The 12,704-nt window shown below is 36.6% G+C and overlaps 1 protein-coding gene across 4 annotated transcripts in view; it reads right to left on the bottom strand.

The window, feature by feature from the left end:
* The window catches only part of WDR11 (WD repeat domain 11), a 44,343-nt gene that overhangs the window by 16,190 nt on the left and 15,449 nt on the right, over nucleotides 1-12,704 (bottom strand). For 2 of the 4 annotated variants that reach the window (XM_065843576.2, XM_065843578.2), the window contains exons 10-16: nucleotides 12,349-12,528; nucleotides 10,491-10,575; nucleotides 4,958-5,064; nucleotides 2,841-2,916; nucleotides 1,269-1,377; nucleotides 824-948; nucleotides 274-421 (exon numbers count right to left, since the gene is read on the bottom strand). In XM_065843576.2, coding sequence (XP_065699648.1) covers nucleotides 274-421; nucleotides 824-948; nucleotides 1,269-1,377; nucleotides 2,841-2,916; nucleotides 4,958-5,064; nucleotides 10,491-10,575; nucleotides 12,349-12,528 — 830 coding nt within the window. The remainder of the gene's footprint in view (nucleotides 1-273; nucleotides 422-823; nucleotides 949-1,268; nucleotides 1,378-2,840; nucleotides 2,917-4,957; nucleotides 5,065-10,490; nucleotides 10,576-12,348; nucleotides 12,529-12,704) is intronic. The other 2 variants (XM_065843577.2, XM_065843579.2) reach the window with 1 other exon arrangement.

The following is a 12,704-nucleotide window of genomic DNA, read 5'->3' as shown; positions in this document are numbered from 1 at the left end:
ATGTTTCTTAAAAACATGTCACGTAATTTATTCAGAAAACAAGTCAGGGCCTATGAAGATTCCAACTTGTAAACAAAATCATTTATTTCAACAGCAAAACTATAAGAATGTTAAAAGAGAATTGCTATAGTTTTTGATGTTAGAACTTTCATATTTCAAACTACTGCATTAATGACCACTTGCCATTACAATTCATATCCCTCATTTGTTTTTCTGGCAACTGTAATGAAGAAAAAAATTAAAGCATGAACGATACAGAAAACTGGAACTCACATCTGGAGGAATTCTTGCACTGTCTTTGACTGAGTTTCCTTCCACTGTGAGATGATAAACCTGCCCATCCGCAGCTGTAAACACAAAGTGCTCTCTGGCAGAAATGTTGTGGCTCAGCTCCGATTTGCTTTCAGCTTCCTGTAATAAGCTTTAAAGAGAACACAATGAGACACAAAGTATTTATTTATTGAAATTAGAACTGCAAGGCAAATCCTCCCTAACTAATGCAAAATAAATGAGTATTTCCTTCAAAACAATTCACCAAAAGCAACAGATAAATCATTTATACACTTGTGGAAATGTTTGGGGGCAAGTAAGAGTTGTGCTTCAAGAACCAGGTCACTAGACTGCTACAGACACACCTGAGCCAGGGACACTGCTGCTCTGATCCAGCAGTAAATCCAAGTTGCGCATCTAAAGGTTAAAGGGAGGCCCATAGAGTTTCTTTGCCTGATACGTACTCAAGAATCAGTTTCAAAAATATTCTGCCCTATAGAACAATGGCACACAGTGGAAAACAACAACTAATGGAGAAGAGAATGAGAAATACCTGATAACAGAAGATTCGACGCTGCTGACTTCAGCGTCTGACGCAACCGTCTGTCGGGCCATGGCCTCTCGAGCTGCCAACTGCTTCTTCCTCAGGCTCTTTAAGTTATGAGAAGGTGACCACTCCTGTGAAAAAGCGTCCAGGAAAAACAGAAAAGACAAAGTTTTACTCCCTGAATTCACTGGGGACTTTCCTGTTAATTCTAATGATTTCAATGAAGTTTGCTTTCTGTGGTATCTCCCCCACCATCCAAGGAGCAGACCAGATTTTTGTACCAGTACCTCCTTTCTTCTTGCCTCTATTTGATGCCAGATGAAAATGCAACAGTCCAAGCACTTATCTGTATGCTACAGATACAGTAACATTTTGCTGCAAAACTGTTTATGGATTTTTATACTACCTCAACATATTTAATAAACAGTAAGTAACATATTTTATTCCTTACCAAAGCTGTTGCTATAGGGAAGTTTTTAGACATTTCTCTGAGCAGAGTGCATGTTCTGACATCCCAGATCTCCAGTGGTTTGTCTTTAAATACTACAGCTAGGTACTGCCTAAAACAAATAAGAATTTACTACATCAAAATTAATCATTCCATTTTAATTTGAGCATTGTTCTTCACACATCTTGTTCACATCAGCACTCTGGAAACCCTCAAAAACTAAGAGAAGGCAGAGTAAATTAACCTGGCTCAAACCCCACTCTGAACCTTGTGATTTCCTTGAGCTACTGAAGTGCAATAGTGTCTGAAAAAGAATCCTCCTTCACAGCAACAAGAATTAGACATTTCTGTCAGGTGGTACTGCTCAATTACTGTAAAGGAGACAAAGGAAGGAATTCAGAGGAAGCAGCAGCACCTCTAATTCAGCCATATTCAGCCAGAATTGAGGATTGCACAACAGATCAGAAAGACATATCAACACTCCAGGCTGGATGGATTTTTTTCTTTACTCCAGGCACATGACACTTCCCTAATCCAGTGATAAATGAAAGTAAAATCCTCTTACACTAAACCACTTGTCAGTCATGTCTTCAGACCTTTTAGCTGTGGAGCCAGATGAGGAAAACACTTTCAGTCCACCGCTTTTGACACGCAACTTGAAAATACAGAGAGGCTCTGCAGATGTACGTATTGTCAGCTGCAATAATCTCTATTCAAATGAACTATCCTTCCTTGTTCTCCCTTCTAACCTCTTCATCTAAGCCCATGGCTATTCCTAATTTTTAATGTATTAATAAAACCATTATATGGTTGAACTCTTCCAAATTCTTTGGAACACATACATCTGAAAATATTCCTATGCAAGCTACAGAAAATAATTTTTTTCCTCTGCTGTAAAGAAAAAACCTTCTAAAATTTAGAGACAATAACTTATTAACTTCAACACTAATTTATTTTACACAGGCAAGTAATCTCAGAGAATACTAATGTTATTATTTTTGATGCTATAAAGACCAGGGCCTCCTGTCACGGGCCTGATCTCAAAATAAGCAGCATTTGATGGTAAATGGTGTGGTCATTCTCCAGCTGACCTCCAAAACAACTATACCTCACACCTGGTTTTCCACTAAACAATTACTATAAAGGTGTGAAGTACGTACATGGAAAAATTATTAACATGTGAAATATCATTCTACCTTTAATGCCAATCTTCTAGTTTTAAGTGAGTTATAGAAAAGGAAATTAACTTCTAACATAATCAAAGCTGACAAAAACTGTTCAGCACTTTTATTCTCCCTAATATTAGCAAAAATGTGAATTCAGTGAACATAATTCTTAAGAGAACTAAAATATTAACAATTTATCTTGCAATGTGATGGGATCTTGAAGTGACAAAGTCAACCACAGAAACATCAACAGCTTTTGCACTTTGAACTCATATTCTAAAATATTTTTCTCTTGATACTGCTGCACACTTTCCTATACTCCCTGGAGTTTCTATTATTCCTGTTAATTCATGACGGTCTTCATGTAATACAGTAAAATTTATAAACTTCACAAGTTTCATCTACTTACTTCAAATGAGACACCTTAATCATTTCAATAGCTGGTTCATCATTGCCTCGCTCCCCACGGAATGCGACGCTCCTGCCTGGATGGGGAAACCAGAAATAGTTATTAAACTAAATATAAATACAGAAATAGTTTATAAACCATTCTCTTGTAAACAAAAATAATTTATGAACCACACTAGAACATCTCCAAGTAACTTGCCATATCTAACGTTACTCTTGTAACTGTCAGTTTTACTGTGTTTCAAAGGACTAAGTATGATGTAAACTGTATTGTCTAATAAAATACCTGACTCACTTCCAGAGCACAGCCACTGAAATGGATGCATCAGCAGCATTACAGAGAGTTCAAGGAGTTATTATTTTCCACTCAGACAATGAGATAGAGACTCAGTTCCCCAAGGAGGAAATTCATGAGTAGATCACAAGTTTTGTAAGAGAAATTAACTCTGCCATAAACTAAGTCTGAAAGTATTTCCAAGTACTGAGTCATTCGACACTTAGCGGAACCACTCTCTCTTTCCAGCTAAAAGAATCAACCCTCAGAATTTACACTCCCATCCTTAACAAAATTTTCACCCACCTGTACAAAGTGCTGCAGAATTAAAGGTGTTACACATATCACTAAAATAAATAACGATCTACAAACACCGGAGTATTGCAGCATCTCCTGTGCAAGTTTCATCCCCTTAGCTTTCAAGGAAAATGCAAGTTTTCAAACTTCAGCCACTCTTGTTGCGACTCAGAGCTAAATTATTTATCTTATGCCAATTAGTGAATTAATCTAGTTATCAACAATACTAGGGAGAGCCCTCATGACAGAGGTGCCTCCAGGAAACCTTCCAGTTCTATTTTCTTCATGAGTGATCAAACACCTGAGGAATTTTCTTTCTTATTGTCGTTCAGAAACATAAAACATGGAACATTGGGCTAATTAGTGACAAAAGAACCAGCAATCAAACAGTTAAGTAGCTAAGCCTTCCTTCTAAGTGTTAAAAAACAAAATGTAACATTTTTTTAAGCAAACCATAAGCTAAGTTTTCAGATATTCAAACTTACTTGAAACTTGGTTGCCTGCAGAAATACTGAGCATTTTATCACTTGCATTCATAAATGTTTCAATACCCATTAACAAGCTGAGTGAAAAAAATCAAAATCCCATTTGACATTAAATGCGTTTTACAAAGTACATGCATTTTCTGGTTTGATTTTAAACAAATTCACAATCTGGAAAAAAACTACAGTATTGTCATGTGAAAAGAAAGGCTCTTTGTGCAGCTCCCTGGAAAATACAAAGACTGAGGCTTTTGCAGAAGCTTAAAAAAACATTAAAAAAAAAATCTCTTTATGGTATATAAAGCAATCCAGAGTTAGCCACGTGTAACAAGACTCAGGCTCTTCAGTTATGATAGAAATTAAATGGCTCTAGGTTTTCACGTTCAAAAAGAATTTAAAATTATTGGAGCGCTTTCTACTTTTGGCCGTCTAATCTCACAAATTGTATTGGACTCAATCGCAAATATACTTGTCATCCATTATAAGGCCGGAATAGTTGAAAACACACATAATCTGCTGTTAGTTTTGCTATCAATTTTATCTTTTAAAGAGCTTTTTAACTCTTCTGATTCTTTGTAAAAGCTCCTATTTTATTACTATTACATTCATAAACACAATCAAAATCTGGGCATGCACCTGGCCTACCTTGAAAAATTACCTGTTGTTGCTACAAACCGCAATAAATGGTTCAACACTATCTGAGCTGCACATAAAACAATGGGTGTAGACTGTGACAAAACACAGATGGAAATATATGCATTTTTCGAACAAGACACACCACTAACACCCATGCTGTGTGTCTGCGCCTGAGTCTCGTCTATATTCATTCTTTTAATAAGTTCAAGTCATTGATATCTTTGCAAAGGTGTTTCAAGACTGTCTGTAGAGCACCAGTCAGAAAACATTACGTGGCTTCATAAAGACAGAAGAGCAGAACGAGTTCAAAATTCGCTTTATTATTTTATTTTGTCATGACAAAATAATTTTTAAGTAGTAAGAACTTCTGTTTGTCACTTGACAGTAAATTTGTCTGTGTGCTGGACAGATTGTTCAGGAAATACTGACCTGTTGGCAGGTCCACCAGCTGCAGCTCATTCCTTACCAGCCCCAGATTGTTCGGTGTTGATGTGGCAAAGGAAATAAACCCAGTCAAGCTGATCCACTCAATTCCCCTGTCATCACAAGAGAGCACATGGAGCACGTTACCCTAAATATCCAATTGACTAGAAAATAACCTGGAGTGCAGCATTTTTTAATGCGTATTCTTCAATATGATAACAGCACAGAGGAAATTTTCTACATTTTATGGAAATGCTATATTTAAGCATAAAACTACCTATTTATGATGTAAATATAAAGTTACCAAATTAAAGATGTGTTTTATTTTCGTTTGACATTGCTTTTTGTGTCATGAAATAAAAATTTCAGTTGGAAACACTGTGAAAATCCCTCACTGGTATTTAGCACTCGAGTGGACTAAAAGCACTGCTCTTGTTAAATCAGCGATTTACCAGATGGGAAGAACTATCAAATAATTCAGATTTGCCAGCATATAGAAAGGAGAAAATATTCACATGGACAGCAGGGTGGAAGATGTGATTCCTTCAGCCCAGAGACAGGAGAAACAAAGATGAGAGAATAAGAGAGGCCCTGAGCAGATTTCACAGACTATCACAAAAGAACCGAAAACCTCATTTCTTATTTATATTTTTGTTCTCTTCTAGATCATGCAAAGGCAACCACAAACTAAATTACCTTGAAATCTTGCAAGGACATAAAGTTACACGATATATAACATATTGTCAGCACATATGGATTCTAAGCAAATTCTGGAGATAAACCACAGGCCACAAAAGGACACGAAGCGGCACTTGGGTGATTCTGTTCCAAACACGAGCCAGACTTCTCCGGCCCCATTTCCCACCCACATTTTGTGCCAGCACAAATAGTTAAGTACTTTATCTATAAATAAATTGAGGAACTAATCTAGAAGAAAATTGAGGCTGTTCTAACACATACATGTGCCCAAGTTCACTTTAACACCGATTAAAGGATTTAGGTTTTCCTCAAATCCTTCAAACACAGATTATTTCCAGGACTATTTCCAGGACAACTATATCTCCTGTTACAACAATTGTAAAACCATAGTCTGTCTTGCAAGAATATACATGAAATATGAGAAAAATACATAATATTTATAATTTACTGTCAGTAAATCCAACTCTCATTGTATCAAGTAGAAGTTTCTTAAATGCAATGGAGATGGGTGAAAACAAACACACTGCTGTAATATTTTGCACATACAAGTTAAAACCATATTTATTCTTATTTTATTATTATTTATTCAAGCTTTAAAAAAATGTGAACATTTATTGCTAGGTCTTCAAGTAAAGTCAAAAATTTAGGAACTGGTCCTTTTCCCACCAGGACCTACAAAAGTTCTACCAATAATTTCAATCAAAATGAGACGTATTCAACTATTAATTGAGCCATTACAGGAACGATTGAATAGAAATCTACAATTGCAATAATGTGTGACATCGCAAGTCTCTGAAGGGTTGTAAATATAGGGGGTTTTCTGAAATGGAAGAAATATGAATTCCAACACCTCCCTAATTTTTATGTACGATTCTACTGTGTTTTTAGGGAAAAGCACAGAATACTCATAATGTGTTGTTTTGTTTTTCACCAGACCTGAGGCATTTTCTAAACTTCTTTCATCAGCTCAGATTTAAGAGAAGCCCTTTTTCTTTGCCGCCATTTGTCAATACTGATAAAGATCTACAGAAACCCAAGGCACTCATAATCAAACAGAAACCTTAGCTTAGCTAACTGCTTGCACCTGAAACAATACGATTTTTGTTATTGTCGTACATATAAATCGAGAATCTGAAGACGGTGGTTCAAGTTTTAATGAAGGAAATAAATAATGACTTTGCTATGGAAATATTTTCATTGCAAAAGACATCTTTGCCTACTAGCATTAAGGGTTACATTCAGCTATCAAATATTTCTCAGCCTGGATCCACTCTCAATATATGAAATTCAGGGATTCTCTACATGCAAATTGTTTTCGTTACTTCAGTTACTGAAAGATTCAGTTGTTTTGATTAATGTTTCCAACACAAACAGAGTGTACTGAAGCGGCTAAAAACACAAATGACTTTTCTAGTTGGGAATGGACTGCTGTGATTTTATGACAATTATACAAAAAAGGTAAAATCGGAAGTAAACCCACATCTTAAAGAAAACTACTAAAATCTCAAGCACATTATCAGAAAATACTCTTAGACCCAAATTTTATTATTTATAAAGAATTTTCCTTGTACCTCCAGGGTATTTGCATGGTCTACATGTCCAAAAGTGAACATCAGCAATGGAAGAAGTTTTTGCATTTTAAGAAGAGGAAGGTTAAGAAATTCCCACTAAGTGCTGAACATTGTACATCTGAGATAATTGTTCATCTTGAAATGGAGACTTCAGAATTAAATTGTGAATACACAGGATTTCATTGCAACGCTGCTTACGCTTGCCAGGTAACGTGTATCTACTAACGCACAGCAATAAATCTAGCACAGCAACACCTGGATGACAGAAGCGGTAGCTGATTTTCATTCACCTTTCTCTATGTGAGGAAAGCTTTTTTTTAAGGAGGTGATGAATGTCTGCAAAGCAGTTTCCCAAAGGGGACTCAGCTTAACTTCAACTGCTAAAACTTGGATGTAATGCAGTCATTTTCAAGTTTTACCTTCAGGCCTTACACATTCTTGTTCCAGTGATAATTTAAAAAATTAAAGCTATTGAAACCTTGACCTTGTTGAACTTCAGCAGGCATTTTATTTCACTGTCTCAAATATATTCTCCTCTGAACTGAAGATGTATTATCATCTCTTATCTTACCACAATATTGTTCCACTTAGAAGACAGAACAGGTACCAGATTTAAGTTATTTCATGGTTCTCCTAATTCCAAATTATTTGCATTTCTTCCTGAAGGAAGGAAGACTGGCCTCCTGCTCACAGCTTCCTTCAGCGAAATTAAACTCGAAGGAAAAGTACTTACATAATTCAAACCAAATAGTGAAATAGCTAAGTAAGAATCATGGACAAAATATTCAATATTACGCATGAGCATCACAGAATCACAGAATGTCAGGGGTTGGAAGGGACCTGGAAAGCTCATCCAGTCCAACCCCACCGCCGGAGCAGGAACACCCAGCTGAGGTTCCACAGGAAGGTGTCCAGGCGGGTTTGAATGTCTGCAGAGAAGGAGACTCCACAACCCCCCTTGGCAGCCTGGGCCAGGCTCTGTCACCCGCACTGAGAAGAAGTTTCTTCTCGAATTTAAGTGGAACCTCTTGTGTTCCAGTTTGTACCCATTACCCCTTGTCCTGCCATTGGTTGTCACCAGGAAGAGCCTGGCTCCATCCTCCTGACACTCACTCTTTATATATCTGTAAACATTAATGAGGTCACCCCTCAGTCTCCTCTTCTCCAAGTTTCAGAGTCCGAGCTCCCTCATCCTTTCCTCACACGGGAGATGCTCCACTCCCTTCAGCATCTTTGTCGCCCTGTGCTGGACTCTCTCCAGCAGTTCCCTGTCCTTCTGGAACTGAGGGGCCCAGAACTGGACACAATATTCCAGGTGTGGTCTCACCAGGGCAGAGTACAAGGGAAGGAGAACCTCTCTCGATCTACTGACCACCCCCCTTTTAATACACCCCAGGATGTCATTGGTCTTCCTGTCCACAAGGGCCCAGTGCTGGCTCATGGTCATCCTGCTGTCCCCAGGACCCCCAGGTCCCTTTCCCTTGAAAAAAAAAATCATCATGTGACTACGACAAGTAGCTTCTATAAAAGAACAATTTAACATCAAAAAAATCAGTTGCTAGCACCTGGACAACTCAGTGGCCATTATTTTAGCACAGTTGACATGTAAAGGACGGTTGCTGGTTTATTACATAGTCTTCTTAAACTACAAGGCACTGAACACTCTGCTGGTCTTGAATTATAACTTCAGGGTGTTCTCAATTACATACTAAAATAATGATGTTCCCTGAAGGTGTATTTTCAGTTAAAACTGAAATAGAGTCATTAGCCAAACTATCTGCATTTTAGAGGTAAAATAAGAATTCCCACTGAGAGAAAAACTGTTGCACTCCATGAATATTAACTAAAAACAAAAAAATTACTGTGCCTTATTCTACATCGCTTAAAGCACTTCCTTGAACTTGTAAAAACTGTGTAGATCACTCAGATCATTCAGAGTGGGACTGAGGAAATTAAAACAAATATTTAAGAGACTTACCCAGGTAACAGCTTATGATTAAACAAAATTCACAATCATTTAAATTTTGTTCTAAAAATGCCATTTGTGCAAGAACAGTTCCTAGAGGCACAATGTATTCTGAAGTTGCAAAACCTCTGCAAAGTGACAAGCCCAAACTAATAATACTTCCAATAATACATGAAGCCTAAATAAAAGATAAAGAAATCTTTTTTACAAAGTTTATTTCCTCCTGTCTCCCCATCTTCATGTTTTTGTGGTTTCTTTAGTCTGTGAAATGTTAGTAGTGGTTTTAACTTTGAATTCTATAATCACCTTAATAAGAAAAAAGCAGTATCCTCTCATGCAGAGTAACACAAAAAATAAAATGAAAATAATTTTGAAAGTAGTTAATGGGATGAAACAAAAAATTAAAATTGTTTAGAACAGAAAGAGAAATTCTATTCTTATGGTGCCAACTAATAACACCACAAATGTAAATATATAATATTGGTGGTAGATTCAAAGTAGGTTTCCATAATGAACTCTTAGAGCTACCTGCTCTTGGTCATCTGTACCCTTCTTATCTGTTTGTAGAATGAACAGTAAAAAGACCTTAACCTCATGGTGGCTTCACGTCACAACTCTGACACAAAGTTTTACTAATATTCCTACTAAAGATAAACATTTTATTTTCCACACTTACATCTGTCTTGAAAAACGTATCCAGCAAGCCTCACCTTGAATATCTTTGCCGTTAGTTATCAAACAAGTTATGCCATTGTGTACACACAAACAGTACAACAGCTTGAAAACTTACTCTGTTCCTTACTTAGGATGGATAAATACTGAGTCCTGTCTTTGATCTTTAAAATCTTTTAAAGATAAAACTATTTTTACATCAGTTAGGGCAAGAAGTGTCTCAGTAGCAGCTTCAACCCCAAGAGAGCAAAGGAAATCAAACCATGGCATTACAAAACAGAATTATTTCAAAGGACACAACCTGTGAGTCATGACAGTTATATAAATAAGACACTGTAACAATGGTTCTTGTGCTAAAAAGACTTTTGTACCACAATATCATAGAAAAACTGGAAGCAGCCGATATGCATCCTTGATCAGCAAGCACAGATAGATACAGTTCAAATATTCAGTTGAAAGTAATTTTCACCCCAATTTCGTCAGTGTGTTACTGCTTATACATAGCAAAGACACTGTGAGGGTAGACTACTCAGCAGGCAGCTTGCTTAAGCATCATTAACAACGAAACAAGACACCGACATTGCTGGTACAACGTCTCCTAGAAGGATTATAGTAGGAATTAAAATCTTACTTGACTTCACAGGAATGGATGCTTAACTCTTTGTGTAAGAGTCCACTTGTCAGATGAAACACCAGGACAGAGCCATTACTTGTACCTATAAAAGTGATTTAAAAAATAATTATATATATAGACCTGTTTTAATCTTTTCTTACATACTTCAATGAAAATATGGGATTTACAGCTTTTTCTCTTTATTTTTTTTCCACCTGCAACTATTTTATTTGACAATTTTAGAAAAGGTATTTTAATTTCTAGTGCTTAAATCCCAAATACTAAATCTTCCAAAGTTTCACTGCAGTCAGTGAAATCCATTTGGATCAAGACATTTTCCTGAGCCTATCTGTAGGGCCTGCAGAGAATCCTTTCATTCTTTTTGCATTCCCACAAGACTCCCCATTGCAGGAGAAATTAATGTTTCATTTTGTTTTGATTATTCAAGATGAGTAAATGCCTCAAGGAAGAGCATTAATTGTCATCCACCAATAATCCCAGGGGAGAATCATGGGTAGACTTTACCAAATCATTAAAGCAATCCTGCTTTCTCATACCTGAAATAACAGCCTCTTGCAAATTACAAATCAATAACTTAGCAGCTATTAGCTTCAATTACATCAAAATCCTTCTGAAACACTCAAAGTTACTATTTTCTATAAGATACTGGGAAGACTTAATTGATTTTTTTTCTTTTTACTCATGTCAGCTTTATTAAATGCAATAGCAGATACCTAAGGAGCCACTCAGGTGTGTTAAGCCTAGAACACCGCAGACATTTCTGCACATCACTTTATAGCTACCTATTAATTTCCTAATCTTTATATTTCACTTGTTCTAGCAGCTACAGCTTATATAAACCAAAAAGCTACATTTTAGTAGTATCACATCATGTAATGATAGCTTGCCTAGGTTTTGCGGAACAAAGATTGATAGTACTTTTAGGTCAGTAATAACAGAAGTATTAGGAGAACTGCACAAAAGCATGCATCATTACTGGAGTGAAATGCTCTTTTTAAGCTCCTGCGTAAAATTCACCTTCGCAATGGCCATGCCCATCCAGAAACCTAGAAGGTTCTACAGCACAGGCAACCTTAAAAATAACAAAAATCTCCCAAGTCTGACAGGCACAGTCTCGAGTGGGCAGCCCAGAACCAAGGGATATCTTAAATATACCAAGAGGACATTTGAACAATTCAAATCTGGAGGTCTGATTTTACAACCTCCTACAATCTCTAAATTACAGCATCTCTGTGGGTACCATCCCAGTGCACTGACTGGAGAGAAAGACAGAAACCTGTACGGATACTCCGTGAAATCCCTGCTGTGGTCTGAAAGAGCAGGCCGGAAAAATCAGATTTAAAAAGGGAGAACTCAGAGTCAATAAATCAGGTGCTCAGAGGTAACTATTTCAATATCTAGATGAGTTTAATTATATTTGTAGTAAGACAGAATAGATTCATTCAGGAAAAATAAAGTGGTTCAAGTGTATTTTTAGGTACTTACAGCAGAACAAAGGTACAGTCATTTATATATTCTAGTAATGCAGTGCTGCTGAAGTCCATATTTATTTATAATTACATGAGAGCAGCATGTAAAACACTAAGTGTATCAACAGACCAATATCATAATAAATGAAACGATAAATACAAACTTGCCAATATATTTCAATTGTTCAGGTAGTATTACTTAAACCCAACGCAGGAAAAAGAGAATCCAAAGACTATCATGGATGCAAACGAAGACAAGGGTCACTATTTGTGATTAGTTACACCATATCAAAAAATACAACTTTTTCTGTATTAGTAACTATATTTGTATTTAATCTGGAATGCATTATTTTCAGAGCAACGAATAAACTATTCAAGACACTTACCAACAGCAAGGATGGGCTCATATTGTTTAATATTTTTTGTTGTAAGAGGTGGGCACATGCGGATGGCAAATGGAGGCAAAGGAAGGCCTGAAAGGAGCCCAGTCAGCAGAAATTTGAGGTGCACTTCTTGCAGAAAAGAACCTTTTAATTGTTCTTCTCCAGCAACTGTGCCTTGCCCTGCTTAAAAATTAAAGCTCTTGTTAGCATTCGGTTTTAATCTGAGGTGTTAGGGAGAGGTATCAGACACAGGAGTTTAAAAAAAACCAAAACACATAAATTAATACCATTTATATTAGCAATGTTTATTTAAAGAGGCACTGCCTCCAGTTGAACTCTGTATGTTAAAACTTTTTAGA

The sequence above is a fragment of the Patagioenas fasciata genome, chromosome 8, assembly GCF_037038585.1.
Source record: "Patagioenas fasciata isolate bPatFas1 chromosome 8, bPatFas1.hap1, whole genome shotgun sequence".
Lineage (NCBI taxonomy): Eukaryota > Metazoa > Chordata > Aves > Columbiformes > Columbidae > Patagioenas > Patagioenas fasciata.
The sequence above is the reverse complement of the archived record's forward strand: the minus strand, read 5'-3'. Positions and strand labels throughout refer to the sequence as shown.